Here is a 19,217-nt window from a genome sequence, read left to right as displayed (position 1 = left end):
CGTGTTCAAGAATTCGTTTAGGCGATAAAATTTCTGAACTGGGTTACTCAACAATCATGTTTAAAAAATTTAAATTTGTTTTGGACATAGGTATGAAGAATATTTGTAACGATCTGAAGTTAGTTGTTTTTATGCAGTTCTGAATGCAACGCCGTGGCGAAGAGTTGCGGATGTTCTTTAACGTCGGTTTGGTCGGATTTTTGAGTAATTTACTCAAAAATCATGCCGTAATTGCATTGTCTCGTAGTGATATCGAGTAAAGTTCTTGTTTCTGTGAAAATTATGTTAATTTAATAAAATAAATTATAGTAATTTTTTATCGCTAGGGACATAGAAGTGCAAATGTGAATATTAATGTATTCAGTACACAAGTTGGTTAAACAAATGATAGTTGCTGAGTTCATTTTTCTGAAACAGCTGACATATAATTCATTATGAATCTTTTGTTAACCGATATAGTCAGTGATTCCAATAATGGTGATTCCGAATGGTAACAAATTTCGTCAGTGACTTTGGCAGAAATGTAAAATTTAATCAGTGATTCCAAAATAAATGTATGTATTAATTTCGATATCGAGTCTAGTCACATGGCTTCAAATTACCATTTATTTTTAGGATTATTTCAGAATTGTTAATTCAGCAACAACGTTTTAGATAGTTCGGTATGGTCACTTGACCAACGTCTCTTTAGACCGGTTTATTTCAGAGCGATTTGAAAACAAAAAACTGGCGTATTCAATACAAAATTTTGTGACACGGCATTAACCCGTATATCGCAATGTTTGTAGAATATATCAAGATGAACGGTGTTTCCAAATATTGACTGAAGAGACAAAGCTTTTTCGCTAAATTTGTTCAACTCAATTCTACGAGCAATTTATAAAAGTTCATTCGTTTCCGGCTGCGCAGTTTCAGTGCGCGATGAAGACTCGCGCATGCGCAGTTCAGCGTTCGCAACAAAGCGAAAGCCCTTGGATCACGGATGCGCGTTGATCATTTCAGTGGCGTTGATCGAGTGTGTAACGTTACGTTATTTGTTTATTAACTTGGGAGGAAGACGCCAAGTTTTCATTCTATTTCAATGGTGCGCCCTGACACGGTGAAGAGTGAAAAATTGAATGCGGCATAAATCAGGTGAGTCGTTAACCCGATTTATTGAGAATTTTCTGAATCCTCAAAGGCTGCCTAACCTAACTTAACTTGTGTCACTTATATGTGACCTCAAATCTCTCCAACCGCGCGTCCGTATATCTTTCTCGTATCGCTTCGTCTCTCGCTTATTAGGCGCTGGTCCTCTCGCTCAATTTACTCGCTCCCTTCTCTCACTATGGAATTTAATATTGGTCAAGTATTCGCCAAGTGAGTTACAAAAAAATAATGAGAAAAACAACTTGAAGGTATCCGACCACCAAGCGTTATCAGGAATAGCATAACCTCACGATTAAAACGTTGACTCGTGGTATTTATTTAGTCGCGATTAGGGGAAACGAATTTGACCATTTTCATGTTGGGTAGTAATTTTATCGAGCTCTAAGATCAATAGGTCAATTTCATGTACTTCTGACGATCAAATATAATTTGAAACAAGGTTGGTTTGTTAGCCAACATCAGTAACACTGCACGTTAAAAATTTTGGACAACAATGGTCACAAAATGTTGTCAATCGTCTAGAGTTACTCACATCTTTCAAATTATCGTTACTAATTTTCATTTCCATCGTGCCAGTTTACACAAATCTGAAATTTCTTATTCTAACGGCATCCCAAAAAAGAAGATCTATTTTCGAACGTATCAGGATAGTGTAAACCCTTGAATAATGAGAGAAGTTGGTATAAGTTGCACGGTGGACGTTGATGATGTTAAAGAATGTTATTCTACGTGAAAGAAATATTTTGAAATTTATATATAAGGAACGATAATGTCAGATAAGTATCGATTTTTCAAATCCACATTTTGTATAATTCTTGTTACAGGAATACTGATTCAGATATTGGATCAAGAATCAAGGCACGCCTTAATCAAGTTGCGCAATAGTTGTGCGCTGCTAAAGTAATATCCCAGCAAGAAAAAAAAAAAGGCTGGAACGCTACACCGGTGAGTTCTCCCACAAAATATTGCTTGGTAGCATCGCGGACAGTCAAAGCCAACTAACCATGTCTGTACAAAGTGTGGCTTTGGCGTCTCTCACGGCAACATACACTGACTCGGAGGGTGAGGACGGGGGAGGGGACGATCTACAGGAGAGTAACATCCCGCAGGGGACTACTGCCCCGCAAAATGTCCAATTTGGTCAGCCCCAGGGTTTCACCAGTCCCAAATCTGGCCGATCTGCCTCCAATAGCCCCGTCGGGTCGAATAGCAAGTCAAATGCAAACTTGCCCAACGCTCCCACCTTAGTTACGGATGTAACGTCCAAAGTCCAGAGATTAGTTTCATATTTTGATGACACGATAGTCTCGGATGACGAGGGTACTGCGGCGGTAAACGCCGGGGGGCAGCTCTTTGAAAATGGGAGATCCCCCTTGGCTTCCACCATGCAGTCTCCCTCGCATCAGGGAGATATGATTTCAGATGGCGAGACAGACCTTTTCGGAGTGACGATACCGCCGGAACCACAGGGACAGTGCCCTGTTGAGTTGCAGGAAAAGATAACTAAACTGTTCAGAAAGATGGAAGGCAGCGGTCTTGATATGAACAAAGTCATACAACAGAGAAAAGATTTTCGGAATCCCTCTATTTACGAAAAACTTATTCAATTTTGTAGCATCAATGAATTAGGTACCAATTACCCGCCAGAACGATTCGATCCTTTCAAATGGGGCAAAGATTCGTACTATGAGGAACTCGCCAAGGTGCAAAAAGCAGAAATGGACAAACTTGAGAAAATGAGGAAGGAGAAAACGAAAATTGAAATTGTATCCGGCACCGCTAAGAGGCCGGCAAATTCTTCCGTTACTGCCGAGGACGACGCCAAGAAGAGAAAAAGCAAATGGGATCAAGTGGCGACCGGAGCTCCAACATCCGTCAAGCCCACCGTATTGTTGTCTCAACCTACCTTAACGACGCTCACGTCCTCGGCGACGGGGACAAAAGCAACGATAATATCCGCGTTTGGTTCACTACCAAAGAAAAGACTGTAACATAACGCGTAAACAAATGAACCTACTTAATAATTATAATATGTTTCGTAGCCTTGATCCCTATTTTACATTTTGCATATCCTATACGCGTCTGTCTCTATTAACGTTCGATTCGCGTTGATCTCGCTCATTCCCTTTTCCCTCTTTTAGCCGCTGATGCATTTCTTATTTTTTACAAGAGCCTTCCTCCTTCTCTTTCTCCCTCTCTCGTCTATTTCACGCATATACGTATGTTCCAGTTATTTATTCTTGTTGAAATACGATTCATTATTTTCCTTGTAAATAGTAGGACTTACTTAGGTCGACGTTTGAAACTTACTTTGATATTTCCTACAGACAGACGTGTATTATGTTACATCTAAAAAAAAAATACGCATAATCTCAGTAACACATGTATTACTCAACGGCGAACGAGACGAGTCAAACATACATAATTATTTGGCATAATAGTGGCATAAATTTTTTTTACATGTGGGTCATCCGTTGTCACTTCAACAAAATAGCCCTGTAAAATTTTCCCCCTACACGATTTACCTTCTTGGACTCACTTTGTCGATAGTAGTTTATTTTTCGAATCTATCCCGAAATACCGTTCGCTCAATAAATTATTTTCTAGCAGGTCTATTATTCACATTCTGAGTTGGCGCAAAGTTATCAATGTGTTGAGAGGAATTGATTCGTTTAACAGACAAAATTCCCATGTAATTAACATAAATAGTGTAACTATTTTTTAATTAATGTAATATGCAATACGTTAGGGCCATATGTAATATAAGCAGAGGGGATCAGCGTAAAAAATAGACGAAATCGTTGTAAAATTCAGAGGATCATTTGAAAATGCATTCTTAAAACGCTTCAAACTGGAAATTTGACGTTATCGACATGTGCTAGTTTATGATTCACGGGATTACTTACTTTTTACTCGATGCATTCCTTCAAATGCTGTTTTGTTTCTATCGAGAATTCTGTGAATCATAATCTAGTATGAATAAGGTTGATTAGAATAAAGAAAGAAAGAAAGAAAATTATATTGATAAGTTTAATTCTAACTTGAAATTGTTACGTATTGAAGGTATAAGTTAATGCTGTCGTTACCGTATAGTGAAAAACTGAAACATAGCTGTGGCAATTACGCCGCTCTTTATCTCTTCTTTTCTTCTATTTAATTCTAGTTTTTCATGATATTAGCGGCGCAAAACACGTTGTACAGAATCTTATACACTTAGAATCATTACTGTATCTATAACTGACGATAGCCTGATGAACTTTGAAAATTTGAACAATAACTAACACTTAGACTTATCTATGCACTATTCGAAATATAGTTCATACAAACCGAAATATTCATATTTAATACGATAATTTAAAAACATTGACCGAAATTTCAAAGTTTAAGTGTAACAATAAACCAAACAAGTACATATTTAAGATTGTTTTTCATTTTTTTTTTTTTTTTTTGTATTATGTATAGATTTTTTAAATTATAACGTTAATTACCCGACAGAGAGAAAGCAACAAACAGAAATAAAAAATTATTGTGTACATATAAAATATTTTTCAACAATAACTACAACAATAATAATAATAACGATTATCTCAAAGCAATCAATGGTTAGTAATTTTTCTTAAAGCTATTACCTATACCTCTAGGTATAATACCAGAAATGCATTAATTTAAATAATTTATTGTATACGTGGGGCATTACATGACATCTCGATCAAGATTCTTCGTCGATGTCTCAGATTGGTTTTATAATTTTTCGGAATATTTTGAGATTTTAGAAAATGGGGTTTTTTTTTTTTACATGCTTTTAAATCATACGACAAATCGACGCTGGGTCGAAAAATTCTGAAAAAAATTGCAAGTGAGTTTTTCTACGTGTACTTTAATAAAAAAAATTATAAAGCCAATCTGAGACATCGACGTAAAATCTTGATCGTATATTACACGGCAGGCGTTGCGACTGTAATTAGTTTCTGCGATGATTTTTCAACTGGCTTCGCCTTATGTAACCGTTCAACATTTGTCTTACTATTGCGCTGCTCACCATGGGCTTAGCTTTGCTGAGGTCTTGAACCTTGTAAATCCACTTTAAGTGCTGCGTAAGCAGATTCTGGTCTGTAAAAGAAGAAACCAAGTGAGATTAGTGTAGGCGGCGACTAATGACGGTTGGATTAACGAGGATGAAGTTAGTCGCGTTACCGTGACTAAAAATTCATGCTTAGGAGAAATCGTTACTTCGCATCTTTGGGATCGTTTGAAATTTGGTAAACCGTGACGAACAAATCGTACTCAAATTTGAAAAACCAACTTCTTGAAAGCCGTTCAGAAATTGGAGAGTAACGATTTTTTCCCTGATGTTTCATTTACCTTAATGTTGCTAACTTCAGCCTCGTTCGGATTATCATAACTGTTATTAATATTGAAATTTAAGGTGGCAAAGAATACTAAGAAGACTTTGAGACGGAAAATCTTACGCACGTATATCCTCGTCGACTTCCATGAACCCCTTTTTAAGCATTTCCACCGTCACCTCGCTCGTTTTATCGTGTATATTTATACTGTGCAAAATCCCCTTGCCGAATTCCGTTATTTCCTGCTTCGTTTGACGGGCTAATTCTCTGGCAAAATCACCGCGCTCCCATCCTTCCTCGGTCTGTATACGATTCGATAAAAGGAAAACTCACATGAATTGATGGTATGACGATGCGAGTTTTTATTTTTTTTTTTAGATAGTAGGACTAATGCCTACCAAAACCTCGCAGTTACAGATTTTTTGGAACATTATTACTCTTACGGTAAAACATATACTGAGAAAAAAAGTTCTTCCCATGTTATTTCGATAAGAAACTTGGATCACAAAGCGGACTATCTTAGAGTTGAGGTGAAAATCTGATAAAAATTAGGCAATTGTTTTTTAATTATTTGAAGTTGATTTGGGGACCTTAATGTCCGTTGTAGGAGTTTCTTCCATCAATTTTCACGTACTTGAGCGAATAACTTTGCCACGTCAAATGCCTCGGTCGAAGGATCTATTCCGAGCTGTTTCCCTGCCGCGTAAACTATGTTCTCGATGTCTCGATTACTTTTCTGGGGGTACATGACGTCCATTACGTCCATCAAGTCCTGAGCGAGCAGCGCGTTCTGAAAATGAATGGCAGGGTTCTTTCCTTCGTTACATCGAAACTTCGAAAACACTTGAAAAGATGTGCAAGAACAGTTGCGTATTTCGGATCAATTTCGTGATAAACTGTTGGATTAATCTCTCGACGATGTAGAACCAACATCTATACGATCATTAAAAATTTATCACGAAGTAACGGACTGTTGCAAAGTGGCATCATCCAAGATGTTGAATGTAGTAACGTTATCGTAATGAAACACGTGGAAAAAATCACTATTTTTTTATTTTCACAATGATTTTTAAGGAACTAAAATATGAGCATCGAGTTGCCGTTTTTTGTAGCGTGGCCACACACCTGGAATCGTCAGGGAATACTTAATTTTATAACGGGAAAAACTGAAAATATCCCTTTTCCATCAATGGAATAATTAGAAATGATTTTTTGAGGTAACAAGCTCATTTTTCTTTCGTCGAGAAAACAAATTGGCTTAAACTGCCATTTTTTTTTTTTTTTATTACATCATCACATGTTTCTTCAATTCGAATTGAATTTGAACCGAATACAGAGTTACCAAGCTGAACGATTTCGGTTTTAGTAAGTTACTAGAACTGGAAAAACTGTAAATGTGATGTAATGTTTTCCCCAAATATTTTTGGCCACCCTGTTTTTTCACGCCCGACGAAAATCTTACTATTTTCTTATCCTCCATCCGCATCTCCATCATCCTTTTTAGGAGAACGAACTCCTTCCTCGGGGCGTGATAAGCCTCTTCGACGACGTTGCCCCAAAGTATGTTCCAAAACAGTCCGATCTGGTCGTCGTATACGAGCCGTTGGCAGGCGTAGTATAGATTATAGATCCACTCGTACCTGAGCAGCGAAATGTGATACCTCTCTGAGAAGTACTTGAGCACGTATTCGCCCATCGGTGTCCCCATGTCCGAAGCCATCCTGCTCTTCCAGATGTCGTTTATCAGGATGCTCACTTCCCTCCGTCCCAATTTACGGTTCTTCATCTTACCCTTGTACCGGAGAAACACCGGAACCGATGGGTCGGTCCCTTGACCTACAAAGTAGTCGTTCTCGGCGCTCGCCACTCCGCACAACTCCGATAAAAGAATGGTCAATCGATCCTCGCTTGATTTCTTGGCCGTTATGTCCCTCCAGCGTTGAACTCCGCCCTGAATGAACTGTCCGCATCTAGATTGTCACACGGTGTTTGTATTAGAACTTTCACGTCGTCATCTGTTGCGTAAAACGAGAGAACCGCGACCAGAAGTGCCTCGGTTTTCACGCAAGGTCTGATAAACGGGGATTACCGATTGATAGAAGGACCAGAATATCGGATTTTCATCTATGCGAAAAAAAAGTCCAAGCACGGAAAATCGAAAGTATTGAAAGTCGAAGTACGGAAAGACGAAATATAGAATGGTCAAAATGTAGAACGGCAAAATCGAGCATCTGTACACGATTTTGTATTATCGAGAAGAATTCTGACGATTCTAGAGTTGGGCATTCTATGGTGCGAGATTTGTATTCTTTTACTTTACCGTACTTTGGATTTCAGCACTTTTAAATTCTATAAATTAAGTTTCCGCTGCTTTAAAAATTCGATATTGTGACCCTCGACTTATTGATCTTTCTATATTTTTATATCCACCCTTGATAAACAGGGCAAGATTGATGTTGGGAATTTGGAAAGTTCCGAAAGCGCCTAATTCCGAATTATTTCGTGTCGAAACTCGATGTAAAGAAATCAAACCTTGAAGAAACAACGAAGTTTCGAATGGTCGGAAACTCAACGGTTCAAAGTTCTGGAATGCAAAATTACGAAAGTTCAAGTTACGATGGAGCAAAATTCCGAAAAGTAAAGTTTCGATAGAGTGAAATTCCGAATATTAAAATGTACTCAGACAGCGTAGTTTACCCAACGAGTGGGTGTGAAAAATCAGAATGACCAGGTTTCCGAACGTAAAAATATCGAGAATCCAAAACAAAGTAAGATCAAAGTGGTGAAATTTCACCAAGCCAGAAATTCATCGAACTGAAAATCTTTGATCATTCGTCATTTTGGTGTTTCAGATTAAAAAAATGTTTTCACTTTCGCACTTTCGGAACTTTGAGCGTCGGGTTTCGGACCATTCGAAACATTGATGTTTCGTCAAAGTCCGACTTCTTTACTTCAATTTTCACCATCAAATAATTCGGAATTTGGCGTTTTCGTAACTTTTTAAATTCGGAATTTCAACCCCGCCTTCGATGAACTCTACACGCAATACAATTACTGATAAATCGGCCTTGTTTCATCGTTTCACGGCCGTATATCACGTAATTAGACCTCTGACCGAGTGACTGAGTGAATCTATAATTGTAACTGCGTATTCAGCTTGCGCGTCGACTGTACCTATGCACGTATGTATTTTGCATGGATGCGAATTGATCAGGTACATATGTATGGATATTCTTCCGTCTACCTACTTGGACCAATCCGGCCTCGGGGTGTTTGTGTGTGCCAATATTTTGCAGCGGTCTCTTAGGCTGTTCTTTTGCTCTCGAACCACTTCAAAGTTCACTGAAATGATTTCAGAATAACGTATGAGACGTGGTTAAAAATCTCTTGAAACGAAGATCTGACTGAACATATGTTTAAAAAAGTGCTTCTTAGGCTAATCCAGTTACGCCTGACGAAAGAAAATCCAGCGATACAGGATGATACATATTTCAAAATACTGAAATTTACTTGTAAACACCTCTGTATGTTAACAACGTTAGAAAAGTCATATTATTATTGCACCATGTTTCGAATGGAGAAATCCATGTTGTTTGCCTCATTCTGATGTTCCTTTATTATCTTCTAGTCGAACTTTTTAAATATAGCTTTATTTTTTTAAAATATTTATTCAAGAATATTACGATCCCTTCGCATTCATTTTCGTACGCTTAGAAAATCGAATAGCTTTCCGCGGCGAATGCCAAGTCAAAGTTTCAAATTCCCTATTATAACGATCTTGGAATTTTGGAAAACCTGGAAATGTCATGGAATTCAGGGTCCGTCAGGGAAAGCCAGGGAATCGTTTACTATATTTTTTTTCCATACAAATACATCCCAAAATTTTTTTAAGCTTTAGATAAATTATAGATCGAAAAATACGTATATTTTTATCATTTTTTTCTGGAAAACCTGGAAGAGTCCTGGGGATTTCGTGACGGAGATTCAGTGACCATCCCGAGTGATAGTTAAGATCAGTCAGTTTCGAATCAACCTAACGAAATGAATAAAACTAATTTTCGTGCTTTCTTACCCTTGAGCGCTTCGTGCTCTTTGGAAAGAGCTTCGAACTCCTGCGAGAGGTTTCGATATTCCCTTTCGAAAGCCTGGTGCCTGTTCTCCAGCCGTTCTAGTTCCCATTTTGGGACAACTTCGCGGAAGGTGTCCTCGAGCTCGGCGATCTTCCGATGAGCAGTGCTGAGGTCCTTCCTCGCTCGTTCCAAGCAAATGTTCATCAAAACGGGATCTTCGAGGAGCCGTCGACTTTGCGCCGTCTGTCGTCTCACCATCTTCGTTTCTTCAACAATCAAAAACGAACGAATCTCTCATTGTCAGCAATGGCCTTACCGCACCTTTGCCACACCTTCACCCCTTCAAATCCCTACCTTTCGCGCCTCCCGAAGACGGCTCAATATTTTGCCTCCTTTGGTTCACGATCCTCCTGATCTCCCTCTCCTCGCAGTCGAGCAACTCATGCCTCAAGCAGTTTATCTTCCCGTTACTCTCTTCGAGGTCCGCTCTAAGTTTCGCAACGGTTTCCGTCAAGCAGGACTTTTCCCTCATCAATGCCCCAACTTTCCCCGTCCCCGTTCTCTCGATCGTGTCGATTTTTTTCTCCACCGTTTTCTTGAACGTCTCTAATTTCGACGATACTATTTCCATCAGCTTCATCCTATCGTCTCTGACCTCGATGCACTTGTCGTAGGTCGACTTTATCCTGGACAAAAGGGGCTTGAAAGTTCTTATTTTAGTCAAAAGTACCTCGAACGCTGATTTGTAAATCGCCAATTCAGCGTCCAACTTCTTCTGGTCGCAAAGAAGATGGTCGCAGCTGACTTCGCGGCATTCTGACCTCTTCTCACTGGCAATCCGGTTCACTTCCTTTTCTACAAAGTGCTCCAACTTCGCTATAAAGACGGGCTTGTCTCGCGACGATACGTTTGCCAAAACTTTCCTTCCGCATGAATTCTTCATTCTGATCCTGCAGTGCCTGCATCCTGGTATCATCGAAGATTTCGGTGGTTTCAGTATCTTGTGCTGTATCTTTGCACCCTCGAGTCTAGCCAGAACTTCGTTCAGACGTACCTGACGATGCACGGATTTTACATGGAATAAATTTGGAAACATTTCTCGAGTGTTCCGATTTTTAGAGATATTTGACGCGCTTGCGGACGGCGAAAATAACGCCACTGAACGGTCACCGTTATACCAGGTATACGGAAGCGAAAGCTGTTGAAACAAGTGGAACCTGATATCGGAGTTTTTTTTATCTTTATACGCAACGATGCCGCGTGAATTGCCGATAAGCTTTTCGTATTGTTGTCATGGGAATTCAAGCTCATGAGCTACTTCCTGAACTCGCGCTTAATGGATTATACGAAATCAGGAGGTGGAAAAAAGCGGTTTTTCAAGGATTGCTCGTGAAGAGACATTTCAATTTATTAAGGTGAAAATTTATATACACATTGGGGTAACGTTGAACCTTATTCTGATATTTTTTATTTTTATAAATAATGATTTTTAAAGCTGTTATAGCCGATCTCCGAGAGCACCTCTAAAAAAGGCGTCTTGCGGTGAACAAGATATCTCTGGACTGGATCATCCGTAATTAACTGGTCTTTAATCGCAGGAATAAGCAGAATATTAATTGCTATAATAACAAAACACGGCGGGCTTAAAAAAACAGAAAAATTATGGAAAATAGACTGTCGATGAGATTGTAATTATTTGGATTTTATGCCAGCGTTGAATTGAACTTGAAAATTATACGACTCTCGATTCGGAGATTTCCGCATTCCAGGGTGCTTTTATCTGCCTCTTTTCTCATCAGCGTTCATCTAATTGGTTCGTGGGTGTATAATTTCTGGCACTGAAGCCAGAAAGTCTTCATAAACTCAGACTTTCAGTAAAACAAAAAAACACTAAGAAAATGTACTCATAGCGGATAAATGAATGACCTCAAAGTAGTTGCAGTGTAACATACTTTGATAATTTTCTATGATCGATTCGCTACGTAATCAAATTTTTAACGCCTGTCAGAAAGACATACTTGACCCAAATACTTGTAGAATTATCGGTACGAGGGGTGTGACTGAGGCCACTATGAACCGCATCGTCTTAGTTCATGATTGTCATAGTGTCAGGAAATTAGATTGGCAAAAATAGAAAACCTAGCAGTGGTAAGATATTGATATTGAATAACTTGTAGTTTAATTAACTGGCACTGAATCTGGTGGACGAGAAAAATTAACTTAACTACCGGCTTCTATATAAGACTGAAACCTATCGGTCGGTGAAATATGATCTTTGTAACACGAGCATCTCGACGACGAGAAGTGATACCGTTCATGTAATTCAATTAGTACTAATTCCAATTGACGTGAGTCACTTTGAATGATTGGAATCAAGCTATACCGCTAAAAACGAATGCACAAGTTGGTTTCAATTAATCCTCGTAGTTCACTCATAGAAACTTGCAAATTATTTAATGGCTTACGAATGGATATATTTATTTTCATTGTATTTATGTTCTCACGATCAACGCACACGTGATCGATATTAAAAATTCTTTATTTATTTTCGTAGTACACGCTCCTGTTTGTTAGGGATTACAAACGAGCGTATTTCACAAAAAACGGGGGATCTTCGTTTTAGTAAAGCTACGTAGTGAAATTGTAGCGATTAAGCATCGGCTGTTTACTGCATTTCTATAACAATTCTAGAGTCGAAAAATAACAGTTTTTTCATTGTTGTTGCAATTTTTGATACGATGTAAAAGTTGGGGAAAATAAGATTGAAATTTTTAGTCTATGGAAGAAATAAATTTTATTTATTTTTTGTTCTTCTTTACAGAAAATCGGAGGCTGTTGTTTGTAAATTAATAGTCAGACGGTAAAAGTTAGTTACTAGATAATATTGAATGTATTAGTATTAGTGTGTAAAAAAAATTGTCAACAATCAGGTGAATATTTTGTGAAAGGTTACTAGAAAAGTTTTATTTTCAGGCTGGAATACCTCGAGAATTCGGGGAATATCAGATTACAAAAGGCGTACGATCCCTGTAATCACTTAAGGTTGATCACATTTGCGCGAATCGCAGCGTAAACCAATAATTAGTTACCGTTGTCACCTGCAGAGTCGACTACGACTTCAGTAGGCGTTGCTCTGGACTCTCCCAGGTAATTCATGGCAGCAACTTTGACCTTATATCGCTGGTCGACTGGCTGAACCGTTATTCGAATCTCTTCTATTGTCCAGATGTGTACAGCTAGAATCGATCATTCGGTGAGGATTGGGTAAAATACCCATGAATTTTTAAAGAATTTTTTCGTTATTCTGAAATTTCCGTTTTCGAAAATTTGTAAAGACTGTATTTACGAAACTATTCGCTTGAGGCCCCAGAAAATTGTTGATTATAACGTACCTACAACGTTTATACGAACACGCGTCCAAGATTCACAATTTGTCCTCAATTTTTCAAAATTTAAAATTTAATTATCTCATCGTCTTTATTGTGATTTATTTTTTCCGATTTTTATCTTATGACAAAGCATTCAATGTTGTCGACGAGACCAACTTGTGATTGAGAATGTATAGCCAATACATCCTTAAATGCATAATTAAAATAAAGTCATTTCAAACGTTACCCAGTCTTGTCCAATTCATGCCGGGTGTGTCTAGCTTAAAGTACACTTGGTACTTGAATCCTGGCCCATTATGCTCTATCTCGGGCATTATGGTCCATCGAATCACAAGTTTCTGTTCCTTGGTTACCGTGCCTCTGACATCGTCTGGATTTTTGTAAGGCACGTCTGGCGGAGTTGTGCAAGCCTTGCTGGGTAACGATGGTAACGACTTTCCTGTACAACGTTTTGAATCGATTACGATAGAACTCATCCGATGCTTGACACTAACAACGGTAGAATTGACCAAATGCCGTACCGATCTCGTTCCACGCAACAACCTGAAACGTGTAATTGGCCCAGGGCGATAGAGGCACGGTGTAGATTTGTGCCGTGGCTGAAACATTCTCCCGCGCAATTTGCCACCTTTCAGGAGTGAAGCTAGTTTTAAATTGTATGGTGTATCCCAAGATATCGGCAACTCCGTTGTTACCCATTGCAGGGACCCAATGGATATCGGCTTCGTTTCTTCTGCAATTTACCACTTCCAGGCGAGGAGGCTTTGACACATTTTGAAACATCAATGTAGCTCCAGCCTTTGTTTCGTCCAACTCTGTGCTAGCCACGCAAGTGTATGTTCCTAAATCTGATTCCCTAATCTCTGTAACAGTCAAGGAATTATCGATGCTCTTGATGACCCTTGACTCCATATCAAAATCTATCTGCTTTCCATTCCTCAGCCAGTCAATTGACACTTTCAAACTTGAATCTGACACAGCGATACACCTAAAACAGAGATTTCAATTACTCGTGTACTGAAAAATGAAGACCGGTTTTGTAAGCAACAATTAAACCTAAACGACGATTTTCAAATCTTTTGACGGAATGAAAGCTTCTGAACTGTTTGGAGAAAGTTGAGGACTACTTGTTTGTTTTTTTTTTTTTACTAATACAGTAACGCACCTGAACTTTGCTGTAGAACCGACAGCGCTTTCGTAGTTTTTAGGTTTTTCAATGATGGTAGTGTGATTTTTCACAACGAGGTTAGCAGAGGCTACAACATGGCTAAATCTGTTGAATACATGACATGTGTAGGGATCGGCATCGCGACGGTTGACATAGCTAATTACGAGGTCCCCGGATTCAAGGGTTCTGTATTTGTGTCCACGTAATGGCCAACTCCCTATGCGCCATTCGAGTCGAGGTTTGTAACCACCCAAATAGCGGCAGGTAAACCTGACGGTTTTCCCAACGACGGTCGTCTGATTGCTTGGCGGGTGTGTAATTTCTGGTTCTGGAGCCGTGAAGTCGACATAAACTTAATCTTTGAATATAACAAAGTAAAACAACGAGCTAAGGCTAAGGTTGACGACGAGTTAAAGTCAAATGAATTAACTGGCAATAAGCGCGGTCAAGCAAGCATACATAATAGTTCCATATCAATTTTGTCTCTGAATGATTCTCTGTGTAGGAAAGTAGTTTCCAAGTTTTCAGAAGGACATACTCAACACAGATACTTGCAGAATCGCCAATGCGAGAGGTACGGCTGAGTCCATATTGAACTGCATTATCCTGGTGTACGATTGGTTGTATCTGGAAATGGAATGCTGAAAACATTGACGAATGCACAAAGTTGGAACTTTGTCAACTCCCTAGGATTGAATAAGTTGGGGTTTTATTAACTGGTACTTGATAGGTATGGAGGCTAAAGAAAAGAAATCCACTCAAAAACCAACTTTTACCAAACTCAAATTTATTTCTTAATCGAAAAAAAAGAGATTCTCGATATTCTTGGCCAGTGCTGTTCTAAACGTAATCTAATCGTAGGTGCTGGTTGAAATCGATATCAATAAGTTCTAATTAATTGAGCCATTAGGCTACGAGTAAAAAATTAATGCATTTAATTAGTTTCCAAACTCTGGTAAGTCACCGAGAAACGTGCCAATTATTGAATGGGATACGAGTGGATAAATTAAAAATTTAATGTACGTTTTTATCACATAATTGCATATTTTGAAATTAAACTTTATGTTTATGATGTACTTTTCTAGTTGTTTGATCGTGAACGACCAAAAATGAAGGATCTCACGAACATCATAACTTTGACAACAAAATGGGTTACGTCTATATAAGGATGACTGGTATTAGTCAAAGTACGTAATGAAATTATGGCGATTTATTGTTAGTATTGACGATGCAGTGAATTTCTTTAACAATTCTAAAGCTGATATAATTAATCAATGTTAAGCACATCGAGGCTATGAACTTGAATTTAGTTAGGAATCTTTCGTCGTCAATAAATAACACAATGCGTTGAAATGTACCGGAGCTTTCGATTGTTATGTAGAGAGTATAGAACAAATGCTTACCTCAAATCCGCCCGGATCTCAAATTTGCTAAATCAACTCGCAATATCAAGACCACGAAACGAATCTATCGAGTGGAGAAGTCACCTGCTTTCTAATCAATTGCAGGCGAAATTGGTACCTTGCTCTTGCGAAACGACGATCAAGCTCAGGACAAGCCAGGCGTCACTCTGTCCGTGATGTTAGCATCTACGGTATGTGCGTCGTGCAAAAATCCCCCCCACTGGACCCCTAATTACGACTCCAATCTCACTCATTCAATGATGCGTCGTTTATTTGGTAGCCGGAAATCGTCATTATAGGGTAAGAGGTGCAGTTATTGAGACTGTAAGGATAAGTGTTTGCCTAATTATACCGGTACCACAATTACTTTTCCATGTACTGTAACTGCCTGTATCGATCTATAGTGTCGTTAAGAGAAACCGTACACTGCGAAAAATATTTGCTGGATTCAAAGAAATCTTTCTATATTATTTAAGCCGAGCGGTGCTGGAAGAGTAAAGTTCTACCTCGATTAAATTCAGTCATGATATTTCTGCTTCGTACATTTGTTAATTATTAGCAAAAATATATAAGTACTTCGTTAAAAGTTTCAAAGGTGTTAAAAAAAAGTAGGTTTCAGGTGATATGTGAAGTTCGACAAGTGCTGGGTGTTATTGTTTAATCGTAAATTGCGCACGAGTTCAAGGGCAAAGTTAATGTTTAAAATTTACACTGCATGGTCATTTAATTGGAAAAAATGTTTACGATCATATAGAAAATGCCTATTTTAATAACCTTCTTCTTGTCTCAACGTTGGTCAATTCCGTTCTACGTCAACGATCAGAAAATTATAAGCATATTAATAGTCAAAGATGCTCGCTTGATTCTTTTGCAGTGGTCGACGGCTGCACGATTTCTGGTGCTGAAGCCAAGACGTTAACAGAAACGTCCTTGTAAACATACCCCAGAGAGTTCGTAGCGTTACATCCATAGTTCCCAGTGTCATTCCTGACCAAGTTCTCAATGACAATCGAATTCGCAGATACTTTCCTCCTCGGATTATACGTCGACTCCTGAAGAGGCTTCCCGTTATGGATCCACCTGATTTTTGGTCGAGGAACACCACCAGCGTCACATCTAAACTCCACGCTTTCGTTATCCCTTGCAGTAATGATTTCTGGTTCAACAGTGAAGTAAGGAAGAGATTGGATTTGGAGGTTGATCGAGTACGACTTTGGATCGCCAACTCCGTTCGATACGTCGCAAGTGTACGTTCCCTCATCCTCAAATACAATATGCCTTATCAACAACGATTTTCCGTGACTTCTCAGCGTCATACGTTCGCTGGTTTCCAATGTTTCACCGTTTTTCTTCCATACTATCTGCGGTACAGGCGTCCCACCAAAAATGCAGTACAATTTGACCGTTCTGCCTCGTAAAGCAACCTCGTTCTTTCTGGTAACATACTGCTGGACCGGCTCCCGTGTGTTATTGTTTGCTGGCAACCTGGTCCGCTGAACATTCAGTGAGACTAGCGGACCCAACTTGTACTCGGCCCAGAACTCCGAACTGACTGCACAAACGTAAGAAACTTTGTCTGAAGCGTCGTTTGTAGTCACGTTAGTGAACCAAAGATTTCCGTCAGGATCTGGAGTCGTTCTGGAGTCATTGATCAAGGCTATGCCTCCGTTTGGATACTGTTTCAGCCAGTATATCAGCGGCTTGGGTGTTCCTGTCGGAGACTGGCAAGTCAGTTTGAATGGGTCTCCCTCGTTTGCAGTCACTATGACCGATTGGACGTCCTTCGGATAGTTGAGCTCCGCTTTCCGCACGAATACCGAATTCGATATCGCTGTTCCCAACGCGTTTTCCGCTATGCATTGATACTGACCTACGTCTTCGTCTCGCGGTCTCGATATCACCAATGTTCCTTTACCAGGCCGCTGCGAGATATGAATCGGGTACTTTTGCCACTCAAAATGTTTTCCGTTCTTCTTCCAATGATACCTACAGTTTGATTGGCATAACGTTGACTCAACTATTTTCTTCCGTTACAAGACGTGTCACTCATATTATGCCAAGTGACACTTAAAAAGGGTGTTTTTTAGCAGGGTGGTTTATTATGGTTCCTTACAAGTGTAAGACATCTTTTTACTCTAGTCGCAGAAACATGCTCATTTTGGAAAACAAATAACATTACCCAGTTTTATAAAATCTAAGGATGGTTTTACCCAATTGATGGAAAGTTTTTTGTGGAAGTGTTTATCTATCCTTAATGTACGTATATTTTTAACTCACGTGGGTGCAGGGTTGCCTTCAGCCTCACATTCTAGGATAAACTCTCTGCCTTTTACCATTGGTTCAGCGGCTTGAAAGAACTGTTCATCTGTTGGCGGTTGCTTCGTTATTTTTGGTGGATACTGTACTGCAAATAGATGTATTCACTCGGGGTCAAGAAGTACAGCAAACAACTCTATCGCCTATACGTTATCAACTTGTATCAGTGGATGGAGCTTTGGTCTCTGCCATGTGTTAAATTCTGATTTTAAAAAAACCGAGAATTATAGTTACGTAGAAGATAAATTACTCGCATAATAGTAGCTGCAAGCATGCATGATACTTTGACATTTAAATCATTAATTAAGTTCTATTATGTGTTCCACTCTGTAAAAAAATCTATAAATGATTATTCGGCGTTTCTTGACTATGGAATACATGGAATAAGAACGAATGACAAAGTTGCATTTTCAATTTCGTCCTCTTCTAAAGCAATCATTAGTATCGTAAAACAAGTATAAACTGTATCTGTACTTACTTTGCGCATATACTTGCAGAATCGTAATTAGCGCGAGGAGTAAGATTGATGCCATAGTGAAACGTTCCATCCTAATACATTATAACTGTTAGTTTTTGAAGATTTGAAATTAAAGAAAAGAAAAAAATAAACATTATCAATTGTAAAAGTTTGAAAAGGCTATTGCCTTATACGTAATAGATTTTGTGCGAACAACATGTGCGACTGCTATGAAATGTGGTAGAAAAAAGCGCAACTGTAAGCTTAATGACTAACCCTCGCAGAAGTACAGAATTTAAAGAAATTAAAAAAAAAAAATAAACCATTGATATCATCATAGTTACTATTTACTAACCGGGGCTCCAGATTTATACGAAACAATTTCTTACCTCGAGTTGAGCCCTGAGAATATAAGGTCACCGATTCACGACGCTTGTGATTCAACCATCTGCGGTATTAGTGCGTTCTCAGAAGATGCCCCCTTCCTCCTAAATATTGCTGTTGATCTTTCGCTCGGTCTATTTCGATGTTGCAGTGTACTTCCGTCGATTGTTGGAAATTGTCATTACGTGCCACAAATCGCTTGGCACTTCGCCGTGCTTTGACGAGCGTTTCATTTAGTCGTCGTAAGGATTCCAGCTCACACGCAAAAGCAGCTTTCTACTTGGTTCGTAGTTATATTGGTCGACTGCACAATTAAGTGATCGTACGGCAAACATGAATCGTATGCAAGCTTGTCAAGAACTGTGCAGTTATTTTATACCAGCGTCAATTGGATTAGACGCTCAATTATTTAACAAACATTTTTATTGATACTTCATTTGACTAGCTTTTCAGATAATTATAAACCGCTGTTGTGTGAGAAAATATGCTTACATTCAGTAGCAAAAACTTAGAAGTCTTACGCTTATGCATGCTT

At 38.9% G+C, this 19,217-nt stretch overlaps 3 protein-coding genes across 4 annotated transcripts; 1 reads left to right on the top strand and 2 right to left on the bottom strand.

The window, feature by feature from the left end:
• Window positions 1–975: 975 nt before the first annotated feature.
• LOC107217190 (SAP30-binding protein) lies at window positions 976–3,579 on the top strand. Of its 2 annotated transcripts, XR_006903214.1 has the most exons (3): window positions 976–1,134; window positions 1,974–2,094; window positions 2,168–2,308. XR_006903214.1 is itself a non-coding variant. In XM_015654597.2 (2 exons), exon 2 carries the CDS (start codon window positions 2,154–2,156, stop codon window positions 3,138–3,140), a length of 987 nt encoding a protein of 328 aa, XP_015510083.1. In that variant the 5' UTR covers window positions 976–1,134; window positions 1,974–2,153; the 3' UTR covers window positions 3,141–3,579. The 2 variants fall into 2 exon arrangements, 1 of the variants encoding a protein (XP_015510083.1); XM_015654597.2 differs by having other exon boundaries at window positions 1,974–3,579.
• A 1,022-nt stretch (window positions 3,580–4,601) lies between these two features.
• Window positions 4,602–12,328, bottom strand: LOC107217219 (translin-associated factor X-interacting protein 1). The gene is made up of 7 exons (XM_015654637.2): window positions 9,920–12,328; window positions 9,568–9,831; window positions 8,744–8,837; window positions 6,958–7,465; window positions 6,130–6,285; window positions 5,623–5,797; window positions 4,602–5,259 (listed from the first exon to the last, which is right to left on the bottom strand). Exons 1-7 carry the CDS (start codon window positions 10,659–10,661, stop codon window positions 5,111–5,113), a joined length of 2,088 nt encoding a protein of 695 aa, XP_015510123.2. The 5' UTR covers window positions 10,662–12,328; the 3' UTR covers window positions 4,602–5,110.
• Window positions 12,329–12,500: 172 nt separating this feature from the next.
• On the bottom strand, window positions 12,501–18,754 carry LOC107217206 (neuroglian). The gene is made up of 8 exons (XM_046733585.1): window positions 18,688–18,754; window positions 18,320–18,390; window positions 17,803–17,929; window positions 16,430–17,511; window positions 14,120–14,453; window positions 13,476–13,942; window positions 13,181–13,393; window positions 12,501–12,801 (listed from the first exon to the last, which is right to left on the bottom strand). Exons 2-8 carry the CDS (start codon window positions 18,387–18,389, stop codon window positions 12,647–12,649), a joined length of 2,448 nt encoding a protein of 815 aa, XP_046589541.1. The 5' UTR covers window position 18,390; window positions 18,688–18,754; the 3' UTR covers window positions 12,501–12,646.
• Between the last annotated feature and the right edge of the window lie 463 nt (window positions 18,755–19,217).

This window comes from Neodiprion lecontei, chromosome 1 (assembly GCF_021901455.1).
Source record: "Neodiprion lecontei isolate iyNeoLeco1 chromosome 1, iyNeoLeco1.1, whole genome shotgun sequence".
NCBI classification, from domain to species: Eukaryota; Metazoa; Arthropoda; class Insecta; order Hymenoptera; family Diprionidae; genus Neodiprion; species Neodiprion lecontei.
The sequence above is the reverse complement of the archived record's forward strand: the minus strand, read 5'-3'. Positions and strand labels throughout refer to the sequence as shown.